The sequence below is a fragment of the Takifugu flavidus genome, chromosome 15, assembly GCF_003711565.1.
Source record: "Takifugu flavidus isolate HTHZ2018 chromosome 15, ASM371156v2, whole genome shotgun sequence".
Classification (NCBI taxonomy): domain Eukaryota; kingdom Metazoa; phylum Chordata; class Actinopteri; order Tetraodontiformes; family Tetraodontidae; genus Takifugu; species Takifugu flavidus.
The window spans coordinates 10,108,238-10,123,991 of NC_079534.1; the positions used below are offsets into that span (position 1 = coordinate 10,108,238).

The 15,754-nt window shown below is 39.5% G+C and overlaps 1 protein-coding gene and 1 long non-coding RNA gene across 4 annotated transcripts; one reads left to right on the plus strand and one right to left on the minus strand.

Annotated features, from left to right (window-relative positions):
• The first annotated feature begins 1,787 nt into the window (after positions 1–1,787).
• On the plus strand, positions 1,788–13,391 carry LOC130539398 (macrophage mannose receptor 1-like). Of its 3 annotated transcripts, none has more exons than XM_057057708.1 (31): positions 1,788–1,927; positions 2,139–2,495; positions 2,578–2,748; positions 2,964–3,119; positions 3,219–3,341; positions 3,589–3,726; positions 3,813–3,992; positions 4,210–4,364; positions 4,741–4,854; positions 4,949–5,064; positions 5,158–5,306; positions 5,381–5,580; positions 5,871–6,083; positions 6,165–6,312; positions 6,403–6,441; positions 6,818–6,984; positions 8,163–8,233; positions 8,321–8,415; positions 8,549–8,691; positions 8,933–9,038; positions 9,131–9,258; positions 9,324–9,362; positions 9,757–9,804; positions 10,244–10,346; positions 10,752–10,984; positions 11,088–11,253; positions 11,367–11,531; positions 11,617–11,733; positions 11,826–11,984; positions 12,519–12,557; positions 12,647–13,391. In XM_057057708.1, exons 1-31 carry the CDS (start codon positions 1,864–1,866, stop codon positions 12,880–12,882), a joined length of 4,338 nt encoding a protein of 1,445 aa, XP_056913688.1. In that variant the 5' UTR covers positions 1,788–1,863; the 3' UTR covers positions 12,883–13,391. The 3 variants fall into 3 exon arrangements, with proteins under 3 accessions (XP_056913688.1, XP_056913689.1, XP_056913690.1); XM_057057709.1 differs by having other exon boundaries at positions 4,213–4,364; XM_057057710.1 differs by lacking the exons at positions 11,088–11,253; positions 11,367–11,531; positions 11,617–11,733; positions 11,826–11,984 and having other exon boundaries at positions 12,647–12,788.
• LOC130539406 (uncharacterized) lies at positions 6,103–8,463 on the minus strand. Its single transcript, XR_008954118.1, has 2 exons — positions 7,623–8,463; positions 6,103–7,591 (listed from the first exon to the last, which is right to left on the minus strand). It is a non-coding gene; the product is annotated as an uncharacterized LOC130539406 (long non-coding RNA).
• Positions 13,392–15,754: the final 2,363 nt, after the last annotated feature.

Consider the following 15,754-nt stretch of genomic DNA (forward strand, 5'->3'; position numbering starts at 1 on the left):
TGATTGTGTTTTCTTCTCTTGTGCAGTTCAATAAAATTCAATATTACAATGATAATTCTGTCATATTTATTTATTTATTTATTTCCTATTTTTTGAGAATTTTAGAATTACGTAAATGTGCCAATGACTTAACATTAATGAACCAAATTGGAAACCATGCCAAAACTGTCTTTTTATTTGATTTTATCTTGATTTATTTTATTAGGGGATCGAGGATATGCCCTGGCTCCCTGGTTGTTGACACCACTGACCAACCCTCAGACTCCACAGGAAATTTTATTAAATCAGATGCATGCGCGCAGTCGCTCCACCATTGAACACACCATCGGCATTTTAAAGGGGCGCTGGATGTGTTTGGACACAGAGCCACAACCCCGTGAGGATGTGTGTCCTGACGCAATGATGGGGCCAGACTGCAGGCACGCGGTTCACGTTTGAGCGCGATTAATTGCCCGTTTGTGAATAAAATGCATTATTGTCACAATTTCAGTCTAACGGTCTTGATTCACTTCAAAAAGAAGAGAGGTTTTTCTTTCCACAAGCCAGTGACTCAATATTATGGGAAATGTACAAAAATATGAAGACATAGTTGAGTAAAATAATTTGAACCCTCATGTCTGATCCTTGCATTTATAATAATAAATAGATTAAAACAAATAAAAATCTTAGCATAATAATAAAAATGCCCCATGAAACATAAAGCTAAACATTTAAGGAGAGTTGGGGTTAAAGCGCTGGTGTACTGGAGAACAATTAAAGTTAAAGTGCTGTAGAGCTGATTTCCTAGTGCTGTCTGCTACATCGCAGTGTAAACAGTAAACAAAAATGCATAGATGGAGTATGAAACTGCAAAAATGCAAAGTCCAGTCCTATTAGGAAGTGTATGGCAAATAAACTCAGAAATAAAGAAAGACTAAAAACCAACCCACATTTCATGCTTCAGATAAGACTTTCCTCCTGTGGCAAAAAACAAATGAAGCTCATACATGACCACTGATGCATAATGTTTGCTAAAATTAGTCAGCAGATCAAGAAACATAAATTCCTGACAGCATGTAAATCAATTAAATCAAAATCAAATCAAAAGTACAATCAAATTTGTCTCTAGGTGCTTTACAGAAACCCAGTGCCTGACCACCAACAAGCAAAAATGGGTAAGGCAAAACTCCCCATTAACAGGAGGAAACCTTCAGTAGGACCAGGTCCATATATGACTGGTGAAGATAGAAGAGAGTAGACATAAATCATGCAAGTACATTAATTGCAACAAGCTGTCAGTGTAAGAGCTGAGTAGGTCAGTGGGGTCAGAGGTTGGCAGATCAGCGCACAGCTATGAAGTCAACAATAATGGGGGAAGGGGAGAAGAGAAGGGGAGGTGGAGGAGGAGGGGCGAGAGAAGCACAAAATGACAAGAAAATGTGTTAATTCAATCAGGAGCTTTGGAAATGAGCTTGTTTTGACTTTGTTTCAGTAATAGCTTAAGGTTTCTTTATTCTGTTTCTACTGCTTTTAGTAGCATCTAAAATCCTGTTCAGTTTGAAATGCTTGACCATAGGTCAAGATAAATATCAATCAAAAATCAGGCTATGTGTTTCAAGAAGAGGAACAGAAACAAATGTCGGGTTGGGCAACACACGTTGTTGTCAACATGTTCCTAAGAAGCACTGTCTCAACCCTGTGTCAGAATTTTTCATTGGCTCACCAGCATGATCTTTCCGGGAAAATCTAAAAAAAAAAAAAAAAAAGCTTGGAGGGGTGAAATATTCATGTGACACATTTTGCTGGTGGTAGGGTGGTTCAGATGCTTATAAATTTCCATAAACTGAACCTTACATCTTGGAGTGCATGGACGACATCTGAAGAATGGAGGTCACATTTACTGCTTTTCTGCTTGTCCTCCTTACATTAAACTGCTTGGCGTTCGATGGTATCCTCACATTTAATTTATATCTATTGTTTTAAAAAATATGAGTGGTTCATTTGAGCTACTAAAATAGAACCAATTTGTTTTTTTCAAATGCTTGTTGTTGTGCTCTTGCAATATTGCGTAATGAAAATAAGTATAAACCTTACTTTTAGGTGACCTTATTTTAGATGTTGTTTTTTTTTAATGCTGATTATCTCATAATTCTCTACAGATTCAACATTTGTACTAACCGGCAGGACCACTGGTTTTTGTTTATCTAAAAGATATACGTCATGTAATTCCATTCGCTGGACAACTGGAGATCGACTTCTCTTTCCTTGGAATAAGAAGTGCCTGGGAGTTCAGTCGAAAAGCGCTGGAAGCGGAATAAATATGTTTGACTGTGATGAGAACAGCGAACTCCAAAAGTGGGAGTGCAGGAACGAAACGATCCTTGCCCTCAAGGATCAAGACCTTTATGTCGAGCTCACCGCAGATAACACAGCCGTTCTCTCCAAAACTGTAGGAGCCAATAATCACCTCACAATTTCCGGAACTTCCAGCGGTGCTTGCATGAAGACCTACCGAGGTGATGGATGAAACAGGGCTCATGTGGTATAATTCCTTTGAATGGCTAAATCTATATTTTAATATTTCTTTTGAATTCGAAGAACTTTACACCATCGGAGGAAATGCAAACGGAAAGTTCTGCATGTTTCCCTTCCTGTATAAGGACCGGTGGTACTCAGATTGCTCAGTTGATGACTCCCCAGGCAATCGGCTTTGGTGTTCTGTTGAGACTAAATATGAGCATGAACTCTGGGGCTACTGTCCTACGAACAGTAAGTGCTAAGTGCAGATCCTAAAACTTTGTTTTACTGCCATAAGATAAGATAAGATAAGATAAGATAAGATAAGATAAGTCTCACAATGTGGGATATTCGAAACATATTGGACAACAATAAATGGCTATAATAAAAGAGAAGTAAAATTTCTACAGCGTTGTCCATGCAACATGCATAATACATTTTCATAATTCTACAACTCTATTTTGCAGCCAAAGACAGTTGGAACAGACATCCAACTACAGGAGCATATTATCAGCTCAACACAGAGTCGGCTCTGACATGGCCTCAGGCTGCGGTGAGCTGTAAACAGCAGGGGGCCTCCCTTCTCAGCATCACCGATCCTCACCAGCAAGCTTATGTCACAGGTGCTTACATTTGAAAGTAAACGCTTCTGCTTAGCTCCAGGTCTTTACATTCATGGCAAAATGTATTTATTTTTGTCCAACGTACCTGTTTCCTTACAGTACTACTCCAGAATGCAAGGAGAGGACGTGAGGACAAGCTTTGGATTGGGCAGATCCTGAATCAGGAACATGGCTGGCATTGGTCTAATGGGCAGCCTTACCGTTACATGAACTGGGACTCGGGTATGTTTACTTTCCTCACCTATTGTGTTGCTTTTCAGCCAGTAGTTGTAATTAAAAAGTCTTTGAAAAAATAAACGTTTGTTTTACCATTTTTAAATAGTAGTAACAATACTATGCAGTTGTATCTAGTTTTATATACTTTATCCAAAACTTCTCTATTATGTAACATCTGTTGTATAAATCTATTTGCCTATTTTTTTTTAACTCAAAATGATGGATGATAACTTTTTTTTTCTTCCATTTGTAGGATATCCACTCCTTAATCCAGGGCACTACTGTGCAATCATGAATGGTGCTGTGATGTATGCCTGGCAGAGTTCAACATGCACCAAGAAACTGGGGTATATCTGTTATGTTGAAGGAGTCACCTCTCATCCGACTGATGGTAGGTGGAAAATATGTCATTGCTCCATTGCTGTATCTCTACTCTGTTTTATGAGATATTGCTAACCTGGTTTTCCCCGCAATCAGCTTCTGAAACTGGATTCTGTTCAAGCCCATGGGTTCCTTACAGTGGACACTGCTTTTACCTCAACCGGACTCAGAGGACATGGCCCGATGCTTTCAAAGACTGCCGCAAAGAAGGAGGAGATCTGGCCAGCATCCATAATATGGGGGAACAAAGCTTTGCCATCTCTCAGCTTGGCTTTGGTACGTAAGAAACCTAAAAAATGCAACACTGGAAATATTGCACATAAGTACACTTTTAGGACACTTAATCATTTGCCTCTTAACAATATTAAGATAATAAAGAGGAGATATAGAGCTCCACTGTATTAAAAATACTTAACTTTTGTAATCAATTACAAAAGGGATGAAATCATAAATAGGTGTAGATTAAAAGCTACTTTTTTGGCTATGTGTGCAGCAGCTGGTGATGCAGTTTGGATCGGACTGAATGACAGACAGGTGGAAGGACTATTTGACTGGACAGATCACTCAACTGTGAGGTTCACTAGTTGGGGGTATGGAAACCCTCAACTCAAATCTGACCAGGAAGACTGTGTTTTCATCAGAGGAGAGGTAAGAAGGGAAGTTCCAAGTTCAAAATATTTGACCCCCTCCAAAAATAAGGGCCCTAAAGAGCAAATGTTCCCTAATTCAGTCATTGAGGGTCGGGTTTTCTGTTCTACCAGGTAGACATTACTATCACCTGGGATCCAATGTTTTCTACCTGATAGGGCACAAAAGGAAGAATTTTTTGCCTAGTAGTACAGAAAACATGGCCCTCGAGAACTGGATTTGGGCACACCTGCTATACAGCAACCCTTTTCACTTTATCGACTAATGTACTGCTCAGCAGGGATGGTAACAACTGCAAATTTTGAAAGATGCATTTGTATTTCATAGAGAGTATTACAACTCACGTTTCTGTCAATGTCTTTGCTTGATTTTGCAGAAGGGGAACTGGGTTGATGGCTTTTGTGATGAAAAACATGGCTTCATTTGTAAAAAGAGAAGTGCCCCTGAACTCCCAGGAGAAGAGATAGTGCAGAATATAGGCTGCAAATCTGTGTGTATTAATAATTTTATATATACACTATATATATTTCAAATTTCTGTGTTTATATATTATGTCTTCCAAAACATTTTCCCCATCATTCCAGAACTGGAAAAGACATGGCTCCTACTGTTACTTTGTAGGAACAGAAACAAAAACATTTGATGAGGCCAAAGACCACTGCAAATCTTTGAATTCCTACCTTGTTGATGTTTCGAATGGGTAAACTTCTTGCTATCAGCGAGTCTATGACTGTGCTCAAAAGGAAATGTGTAATTTTGACACGTCATTTACTAAAAACCTCTTTAAATCAAGGATGGATAACATGTTCCTCATCAGCCTGATTGGGATGAGAGCGGAGAAACATTTCTGGATAGGCCTTTCCAACCGGCTACACTTGGATTATTTTGTTTGGACAAACAAAGTTGCTGTTACATTTACTCATTGGAATCGTGGAATGCCAGGTATGGAATTAAAGGAACTCTCCTCAAATCAGCAAGTAAACTTATGATTAACTATTCCCTTTGTCCTTTTTGAGGTCACCTTCAAGGCTGTGTCGCCATGACAGCCGGGGCTCACACTGGCCTCTGGGATGTGCTGCCATGCACCAATAAGACAAAATACATCTGCAAACATCTGGCAGAGGGAGCAGTTTTAACTACTGTCCAACCGACCAATTTCCCTCCTGATTGTGCAGAAGGTTGGACTCCGCTACCATCAAAACACTACTGTGCAAAGGTGAGGCCACACCTCCATCAGTCAAGAATATTAATGAAAAAGATGCTTTAATAGAAAACCTCCTGGAGACAACTACTCAGTTTCAGTTTGCTGACGTAAATCTGGTACATAAAAATAAATAAATAAATGTACTGACAGTTTTAGGCAGGAAAAATGGGAACAAAGTGGCAAAGAAATGCTATTGTGTGTGTGTGTGTGTTTTTGTGAATTATCCATTAAATCACTTTGAAAGAAAAAAATCAATTTACCAAAAGCTGAGTGATACTTTACCTTTTTGTCATGCATTGAAGGCATTTTTAGAGCCACATGCGAACAAGACGACCTGGTTTGAGGCCAGAGATTACTGCATTGCTATTGGAGGAGAACTCCTCAGCATTCACAGTACAACTGAGCTAAAAACTCTATTCAGCAGTTCTAAGTCAGAGTTTTTGTACAAGACATTTTGGATTGGATTTAACGCCCCTGATCCAGGTACTGGTTATGTATGGAGCGATGGATCTCCAGTGAGTAAACTATCTCCACTTATTAAGATTATTCATCATTTATTGAACATGAATAGGGAACACATTATACATTGCTTTCAGGTAAACTTCCAAAACTGGGCTGAAAACGAGCCAAACAACAGAAACAATATGGAATCATGTGCTGAAATGAGTATATACCGTCAACGTTGGCCCTGGAAAGACATACACTGTGAAAAAAACAATAATTGGCTGTGTCAAATTCGTGCTGGTAAATTTCACACAATGGACTTTGTGGATTAAAAAAAAGTATTCAACTGTCACCTCTAGCACCTTTTTTTTTGTTGTCTCTCATCCATAGGCGATACTCCAAAGCAACCTCCAGAACCTGTTATGCCAGGTATCTGATTACATCATTACACTGAAATACATCATTTGAACATGATTTTTCAATCTGTGAGAATAATGTCAGAATATTTTATTGTCTTTGACTGATGGTGGTTTTTATATTTATTATATTTATTTTATTTTTTATTTATTTTCTATTGGTGATGTCACCAATATGTCTCCCAGTATTTTGCACACATTTAAGTTCCTTTCAGGTATCAGGTGTGCTTTATAATTGTATAATATATATTTTTTAAAAAGGGTACTCCATAATAATTAATTTAAATACTGTTGAGCAGAAACCAAATCTCAGTGTAGGAGAAATGTTGCTGATTATTATAGAAGTTGATCAAACTGCAGCATCTGACTTAACTCTGACATGATTTCAGACTACAATACCACCTCAGATGGGTGGTTAGAATGGAAAGGAAACCAATACTTCATTGAATATAACTCTCCAATGGCTGTGGAGGATGCTCGTCACTTCTGCAAACAAAGGCACGGGGATTTGGTGTCCATTAACAGTGAAGCTGAAAATATCTTTTTGTGGCAACAGGTAAGCAGCCACGCATGTGCTACACAGGATGGTTAAGCAGCTAAAATGTTACAGATAACAACTGATGGTTGGTGAAAAATATTGATGGTGGGGCTGATGTGACAATGCATCTCCTTGCCTAGTTCAGTATAAGAATTTAAATCAACAATTGGAGGCATTGATGGCTTAGTAGCTGGTAGCTAAGAAGAGGGGTGTTCAAGCCCCAGTGTAGACAGGTATTCTGGTAGCAATGGGACTTACCAGGACAACCTTCAGAGGTACCCTTGAGCAATGTACAGAACCTTCCAAATGTCTTGTCCTAACATAATGTAGAGCTGGCAACTGATTCAAGGCAGAGTGCACGCCTTTGCTCATATGCAGCTGCAACATATAAATCGGTCAAGAAGAACGGTCAGATGGGTGCAATCCTGAGCAGTTTCACAGATGAAGCAAAATAAACTTTCACAGTTGGAAAAGAAATTAATGGTATCTACACTAGTCCTTGAGAGAACATTACAGCAAGGGTAAGATCAGCCAAACCCATACGAATCTGTGTCTGAGTAAGAGGGACAATGTTTTTGTTTCTAATGTGTGATGAGTGACCGGAAAAGAGAAAACTTAACTATTACTGTCAACCAACCAACCCACCAACCAACCACCCACCAACCAACCAACCCACCAACCAACCAACCCACCAACCTGTCAATGCTAAAACCAACCAAAGTCCAGTTACAGGCTTAATTTTTCTCTATGGGTGAGAGCTGCTGGGTGATGATGAGGTCGGCCATGTCAGGTCCCAGCTCTTTGACAGTGATTTTCTCTTCCATCGGCCTTCTTGCAAAATGGTAGATAAACAAGGATCTCAACGAATTCAGTGGAAGCTGCACCTTGCTTGTTATCTTGTCATCATCCCTCTGACTGACTGACTGACAGCACCCATAATTTGTTTTTAAAAAAACAAGATTTTTGCTGAAATTTCTGTAGCAAGGATGATATTTTCACCACCCCGAGATTATAAAACTCTATAACACTAGTAGATGATTGAACTGCCGGGACAAGGATGGAAATAATAGTTGTACAATTTTTTTTGTTTGTATGATTCATATTACTTGGAGATATACACACACTACTGGGTAAAAAAACAATGCACTGACTAAGTTGGTAAGTACAGTTGGTGTAAAACATGTCTCTGTGTGCAGATAAGCAAGAGGTCCCATTATTCTGGTTATTTTTGGATAGGGTTGTCATTGGACCTTGACAGGACATTTCAGTGAGTAAAGCATTTATAGTTTCATTATTTTTTATTTTTTTAAATAGTTTTTCTTTGTAAGACAGCAAGTATCTTGCTTGTATTCAGGTGGATGGATGGCTCTCAAGTGGTGTTTGAACTGTGGGACGACAAACAGCCCAAATTTAGCAATTACGATGAAACATGCGGTGTCATACTTGATGGTGAGTACCGTCTTCACTATGAAGTAAAGCTGTATTAATTAATAGGATCTTAACACAAACACAAAATAATGGTAATTAAGCTACTTTAGAGTAAAAACATATTAATACTTATCAACTTTTAACTGGTTCACAGGATTTTGGTACAACAGAAACTGTGGAAATGAGCACAACTTCATTTGTAAACGGACTGGCTCAGTACCTGCAAACACCACCGTGGCACCCACAGAAATCCCCAAAGGCGGTTGCCCACCCTCCTGGGTCAAATTTAATGCTAAGGTCAGAGGTTACATTTTTTGAAGGGTTATGGGAGATGGCTGGGTCTGGGTGTTGGCAATTTTATTCTTTATATGCTGCAGCACTGCTGTGTTTTCTTAAAAAATTACGATTGAGATTATCTACCCATTGCTGACCATGCACAACTGTAACAACTGCGTAGTATGTTTCTGTGTGTTTGTCCATCCTCACCAGTTTGGTCAATTATATCTTTCTAAAATAAGATTATCATTCTCACTCCCAGTGTTACAGTATCATTGAAAATCCAAAGGTAACATGGGATGATGCCCGAATCCAATGCCAGAGTATGGGGGGAAATCTGGTCTCCATTCCTTCAAGACAAGTGGAGGGTTTGTTTAATCTTTTTTTTTAAAAAAAAACTTATTAAATAACCTGGCATAAATGCAAATATGCATACATTTGTTAATTGCTGAAATTTTAGTTTTTCTGATTAATCGAATGGCGGAAAAGCCTGCCTCCGACCACTGGATTGGTTTGTTCGCTTCAGAATCAAGTTGGCTTTTTTGGAGTGACGGACAAAAAAGGCGATATATTAACATGAATTTGAAGGTGGGTACAGAGAACCTGAATTATGAGTAAGTTTCCAAAGCTAACACTCACCATTGTTTCTCTAGATTACCTCCCCTTGGATGAAATGGCACCTTCGCAAATATGTAAGATCCTATTTTTCTATTGCCTTTACAGTTGATCAACATTTATGAAATTTATCTGGTTTTACAATTATGCAGCATATTTGTTGATGTGATTGATTTTTTCCCCCTAAACCGATCCAGTTCATTGCCATACTTTGTAAGGTCTATCTCTATTCTAGAGCTGTACAAACTATATATATGTAGAAAGGACGGCCTCCATCTTACTAATTGCTATGAACCTTTTCTTATTTTTTCCTTTCTATCGTAAAAAAAGTTCTAAATTTGGGTTTGAACTGTTTAGGGCAGTGTGTGGATATAATTTTAAATTAAATGTACTTAACCTACTTTGTGTTTAAACTATGTGATGTGCATTGTGTGTGATGAGCCTGATCATTTCAATTGTTGTCCATTTCAGAAAGACCATAATGAATGGAAATTTTTTGCGGGACGATATGAGAATGAGGTAGGACAAATAATGAGATTATGCTATGCATTTCAACTTCAGACTAAAGTAGTCTGAAGCACAATTTCAATCTGACCCAGTTGGGATGTGTGCTTGCTGTTGCTGAATCTCATTGTTGATCGCAGTCAGCATTTCATGTCTCCATGTCTGTGAAACAAAGCTTTCTCTATATTAAAGCCTACTCTGGTGTAATGACACATAACTTTTTGAAATGTTCAGCCATTCTCTTCCTTCCATTCATATGGTCTGAAAGTTAAGATACCTTAGGTTAGAGTTCTCATCTTAGCCCCAAGAAATCAACACCATAGCTACAACTTAATTTTTCGACAGTCACAGATGTGTGTTTTGAATTTTGATGATTACGATTTACAGTTTACAGAAAATTCTTACTACTCAGGGACTATTTTTGATCAATATTTACCATTTTCCTATTCTCCAGAAAATATGCGTAGCCTTTAGGACTGATGCCATTTTTGGTGTCACCAGATGGATAGAAAAGTCCTGCAATGACACAAATGGCTATATCTGTCATCAAAATATCAGTAAGTTATGTTTTCCATTTTCATTTCCCTTTCAATGCTTTATTTTTTATTTTTTGCTCTGCTGCTACCGCTACTCTTCTTCTGTTTATGTATACTGGTGGGTTACAAAGAAATCTTTTGTGTGATCTCATATTAATTTGTGACGATGAGAAAATCCATCCATCTGTTTTCGGTCACTGCTGCTCATTTGTCATGGGATCCCAGAGTCTATCCAAGGAGGCAGGAATATTCCATGTACAGGTCACCAGTTCATCAGAGGGGAAACACACTAATGTGCATGTTTTTTTTTGGCCAGAATAAAATTACAAAGCCAAAACAACAAACCCAAAGAAAGACCAGCAACATGAAATAATGAGTATTGATAAAGACATTCAAAAGGTAAAATGTTTTTCTTTTCCTCAAAAGACCCATCTTTGCCAGAAACCCCCGGAATAACAATTTCTGGAGACTATGTCAGAATATTAAATGACTCCGTTAAGGCTGTTACTCAGCTGATGAAATGGGAAGATGCCAGGCACCACTGTGAGGTTGACGATGCCCAGCTCATCAGCCTGCGGAACGGGTGGTTGCAGGCGTATGTGGAGCTGCTGGCTGTGACGCTCAAAACTCCTGTGTGGATCGGTCTGAACAATTTGCAGGTAGGAGCCATGGAGCCTCTCAGGCAGCAAAAATGGTAATGAACTGGTCATTGAGCACAAGCCAGGATTTTAGCTAACAGCCACGGTTGTTGGTGGTGTTTAGACCAGCGGCTATTTCAGATTTATCGATGGCTGGCATGTGATCTTAAGTCGATGGGGAATAGAAGAACCAAGCAAGAAGCGACCTTGCGTCTATGTGGACATTGATGGCAAATGGAAGACTGCTTACTGCAATGAAACAATGAACAGTGTTTGCATGAAGTCTAGAGGTACCTCTAACTAATATATCCACAGTCATAAAAATAGATAAAGATACAAAAGATACTCTTCATAAAAGAGCTAAAAAAAAAAGAGTTTCCACCACCGTTGCTATCATTCACAGATGTCCCCCCAACAGACGTGAGCGATTATCCAGGTTATTGTGCTGAAGAAGTACAATCTTCGGTAGATGTGCATTTCTTCTGGATACCTTATAAGGGTCACTGTTACAAAATTTTCACAACAACAGAGCTGTGGTCTGATGCATGTGCTAGTTGTGTACAACATGGTGAGTCCCCTGCAGGATTTGCTGGTATTATTTGGTTGCAAATTTTTTCATGAAGTTGACAATGAGCAATTTTCATTTTGTCAAGGTGCATCACTAGCCAGCATTGGAGACCCTTCAGAGCAAGAATTCATTGAAAAGCACATAAAAGTGTTTGAAGACATTCATTCATCTTTTTGGATTGGTCTGTTTAAAAGCAGCAGAGGTACAGCAACTGATTTTGACTGAAATTATTAACAACAACCATAATAATACATATGGAACTTTAACATACATTGAAATAAAATCTGTTGCCAGGAGAGTGGAAATGGTTAGATGCATCAGTTATGGATTATGCTAACTGGGGCAAGGATCAACCGTTTGACCACATTCATGGAGAGATCAGCACTTCAGATGGGATGTGGTTAACAGCTGAAATGCAGTCATACAGACCGTATATCTGCAAGAAACAAAAAGGTAACTTTTAAAAGTCAGGCAACAGCTGCTGCTATGATGAAGGCGTAATTTTTATACCAGAAATGTGAGAAACTAGATTAGTTATTCACATAGATAAACTGGTGTGTTAACAATTAATGTTGATTAATTAATGATTCAATTTGATGATTTATCTTAACATTTTTACAATATGATAGCTCAGTGTGAAGGGGACTGGGCTGAGATGTGGAGGGAGGTAGTGGAGGCCAGAGCACTGCTGAGGTACCCTTGTGCAAGGTACCAAACCCCTAAATGCTCACATGTAGCCCTGGTGAGCTGGTGCCGCATTCTTTGTACCCTGCCTTCACCCATATGCAGCTGGAATAGGTACATCCTCCCTGTGACCGTGAAAGGGATAAAGTGGTCAAGAAAATGAAACAGAATATACAATTTCACACAATGATGGAAAAATAAATTTGATGGTCATGTTTTTGGTGACTGAAAGAGGTGATGGCTGTCAAGGTAATTTGTAGCTAATGTGTGCTAATATAGCCGCGTTTCTTTTCTTTTCTCCAGTGCCACGACCAACATCTTCACCATCATCATTACCAGCTGGTATGCTCTTGTCCCTCATTACCTCCCTTATTAACTCCTCACCTAATTTCTGAAAAGCTAAATGTTTTGTCTGATTATACTCTGTGCAGTAATGGAGTCAATGCACCGTAGCTATGCTGCTCTCACGGCGTTGCTGGTGATTGCTGGGATTGCCATGGCAACCGTTGCCATTGTCTTCATTCTCAGAAGACATTATCACTTGCCCATCCTCGAGAATTTAACCTTCCCTAACCCACTGTTTTTTGGCAATGAGCAGAACAGGTCGGACACCCGCTTGATTGCAGAGAATGCAGAAGAGAATCCTGAACCTATGGTTACCATGTAAAGAATTACACAGGCAGTATTTCAATGAAAAATTTGTTTGTACGAGAGTGCTGTGTATTTCTAGATTTACTATGGGTGTTGTGTTTAAAGTGTTATCTACACCTACACACACACACACACACACACACACACACTGTGACTCAGGGGAGGTTTTATGACCTTGCAGAAAAGTGCAAGTCAGCACTCCTGAAAGTTGATGTCTTTTTCATTTGCAATCATAATTTCACATTACAGGTACCTGATCAAACACCAACAATCACAAAATAACAACAATCACAGTCAGAAGGAAAGAAAATCAGTAATTGACATGTTTATATTATTAAGCATATCTGAATAGTTTCAGAGAATACAATAAATGAATGCATTCTGCAGTGTTAAAGGTTAAAGCAGCTGATGAAATACGAGGAGGCAACTTTGAAGAGTTCTCATCTTTACTCTGTAGTGCAGGGCTATAGGGCTGTTGTGCAACTGTGCACTACTATCATTGGACAATAAATAAATGCAACATAACATTGTGTGAGGCAGTAGCTCAGGTTGTAGAAGCTGAGGGATCTCAGTTCAAGCCCCGATGCAGATTGGCTTTTTGGGTCAATGAATTCCTTCCCAAGCTGCAACAAAAGGGAGCTGTTCCGCGGTGACCACCACGGATAAGTCCAGATGACGAAGGGCCGACGTCACTGGCTCCTCGCTCACTAAGCTCCACTGGCGCCCTCTGTCGTTCTAATGTTGATACTGCATAGTGGGGCCCGAGACCAGGTAACGCGCAAAGAAAGCCTGGCAGGGAAAATGCAGGAAGTTAGAAACATTTGTACAGATCTCAGAAATTTTGTTACGGTCCCCTTAGCTTGTATAATTCCGTCTTTTAATGGGAATTAAAGCCTCTGAGGAACAAATCTAACAATGATTATTTTGGATAGTATAGCATGCGTTGTTAATGGTTTTAGTGTGTCATTACATTTTAGTTCAAAAAATTAGTTTTTTAAAAGAAATTTAAGGATTTTTTTAAAAATAAAAAAAAACAGACACCAGTTTTGTTTAATTCAAACATTGCATTTGCAAAAAAACTGAATCAAAAGAATGAAGACTGAATGAAGAGACATAAAGTCCAGGATGTCTTCAAATTTCCTTCTCCTTAAATCAGGACAAACCTCCTGAACCTGAACCTCTCAGGGATAGATTGGATCACATTATCACTCTAGTTACTTCCAGGCTGGACTATTGTAATTCTTTATTACCAGGATGTCCGAACAACTCTTTAAGAAGCCTCCAGTTGATCCAAAATGCTACAGCTAGAGGTATTGACAAAAGAGATCACATAACTCCTGTACTGGCATCTCTTCATTGGCTGCCCACTAAATTTAGAATAATTTTTAATTCTTCTTCTGACCTACATGGTCCTCGGAGGTCTAGCTCCATACTACCTGGAGGAGCTAGTGACACCGTATCATCCCAATAGACTGCTCCGCTCTCAGAATGCTGGTCTACTTGTGGTTCCCAGAGTTTCTAGGAGTAGAATGGGGGGCTGAGCATTTAGCTACCAGGCCCCCCGGCTGTGGAACCAGCTCCCTATCCAGGTATGGTAGGCTGACTCCATCTCTACTTTTAAGATTAGACTTAAAACCTTCCTCTTTAAAAAACCTTATTGTTAGTAATTATGTAGTTCCAGTTATTATTCTAGACATAATTATCATATTTAGAGGGTCGTGTTATGCGGCTATAGGCCGAGGCTGCCGATCATGTCCAGACATGATCACCTGACAGGCCTCTGTCACCCATTCATCTCCTCTCCTCTCCTCCTCTCCTCTCCTCTCCTCTCTCTCCTCTCCTCTCCTCTCCTCTCCTCTCCTCTCCTCTCCTCTCCTCTCCTCTACTCTACTCTACTCTACTCTACTCTACTCTACTCTACTCTACTCTATTCTCCTGCCCACCTCCCCACTGAGTAGATCAGTGATGATATTATTTCTTGTGTAGTTTCTCTGCTCCCCTCTCTGTATCCATCTACAGGTCTAGCCGCCTTTACTGTACAGCAGTAAGCTGACCTGCTGACCTCCGATGCCGCTGACCCAGTCAACTCCTACACCAGCACACCATAATTAATGTATTTCCATGATCAATGCCTAGTCTCTCTTCTACCTGCCCCCCCATCCCCCCCACCTTCTCCTCCCTCTCTACCCAGCCGACCATCAGCAGGAGGGTCCCCCTATATGAGCCTGGTTCGGCTCAAGGTTTCTTTCTGTTAAAGGGGAGTTCTTCCTTGCCACTGTTGCTTGTTGGGGGTCAGGCCCTGGGATTCTGTAAAGCACCTAGAAACAATTTTGATTGTAACAGACACTATACAGTATAAATAAAGAATGATTGATTGATTTATTGATTGATTTAAACCATCTTCAAATTCCAATATTTGCAGAAGATATACAACATTCTAAGAGACTCATTCTTTCCTACTAATCATTTCTTTGAACTGTTGCCCATATCCACGTGGATATAGACATATATGTAGATGTCTTAAAACCTAATGTCCCATATATATTTTTTGTGGACATGAAAATGTCTGACCTTATACACACACACACACACAACACACACACACACACACACACACACACACACACACATGACTGTGTTCACAGTCAAAGGGTCCTGGAGTCTGTCCAAGCAGCAACTGGATGTGAGGACCAAATACATTCCCGGCAGGTCTGGAGCCCATCACAGGACATAAACACCATTCACATGACATGACGTGCATCTTTTGGACTCTAAACTTCTCCAATACAAATTAAACAGAGATGTCCTCTTGGATCATATGCAAAAAGCTCTTGAAGTGGCAAAGAGAATCTTTCCCAGAAATATTTCTGTGTTCACACTAATATTTA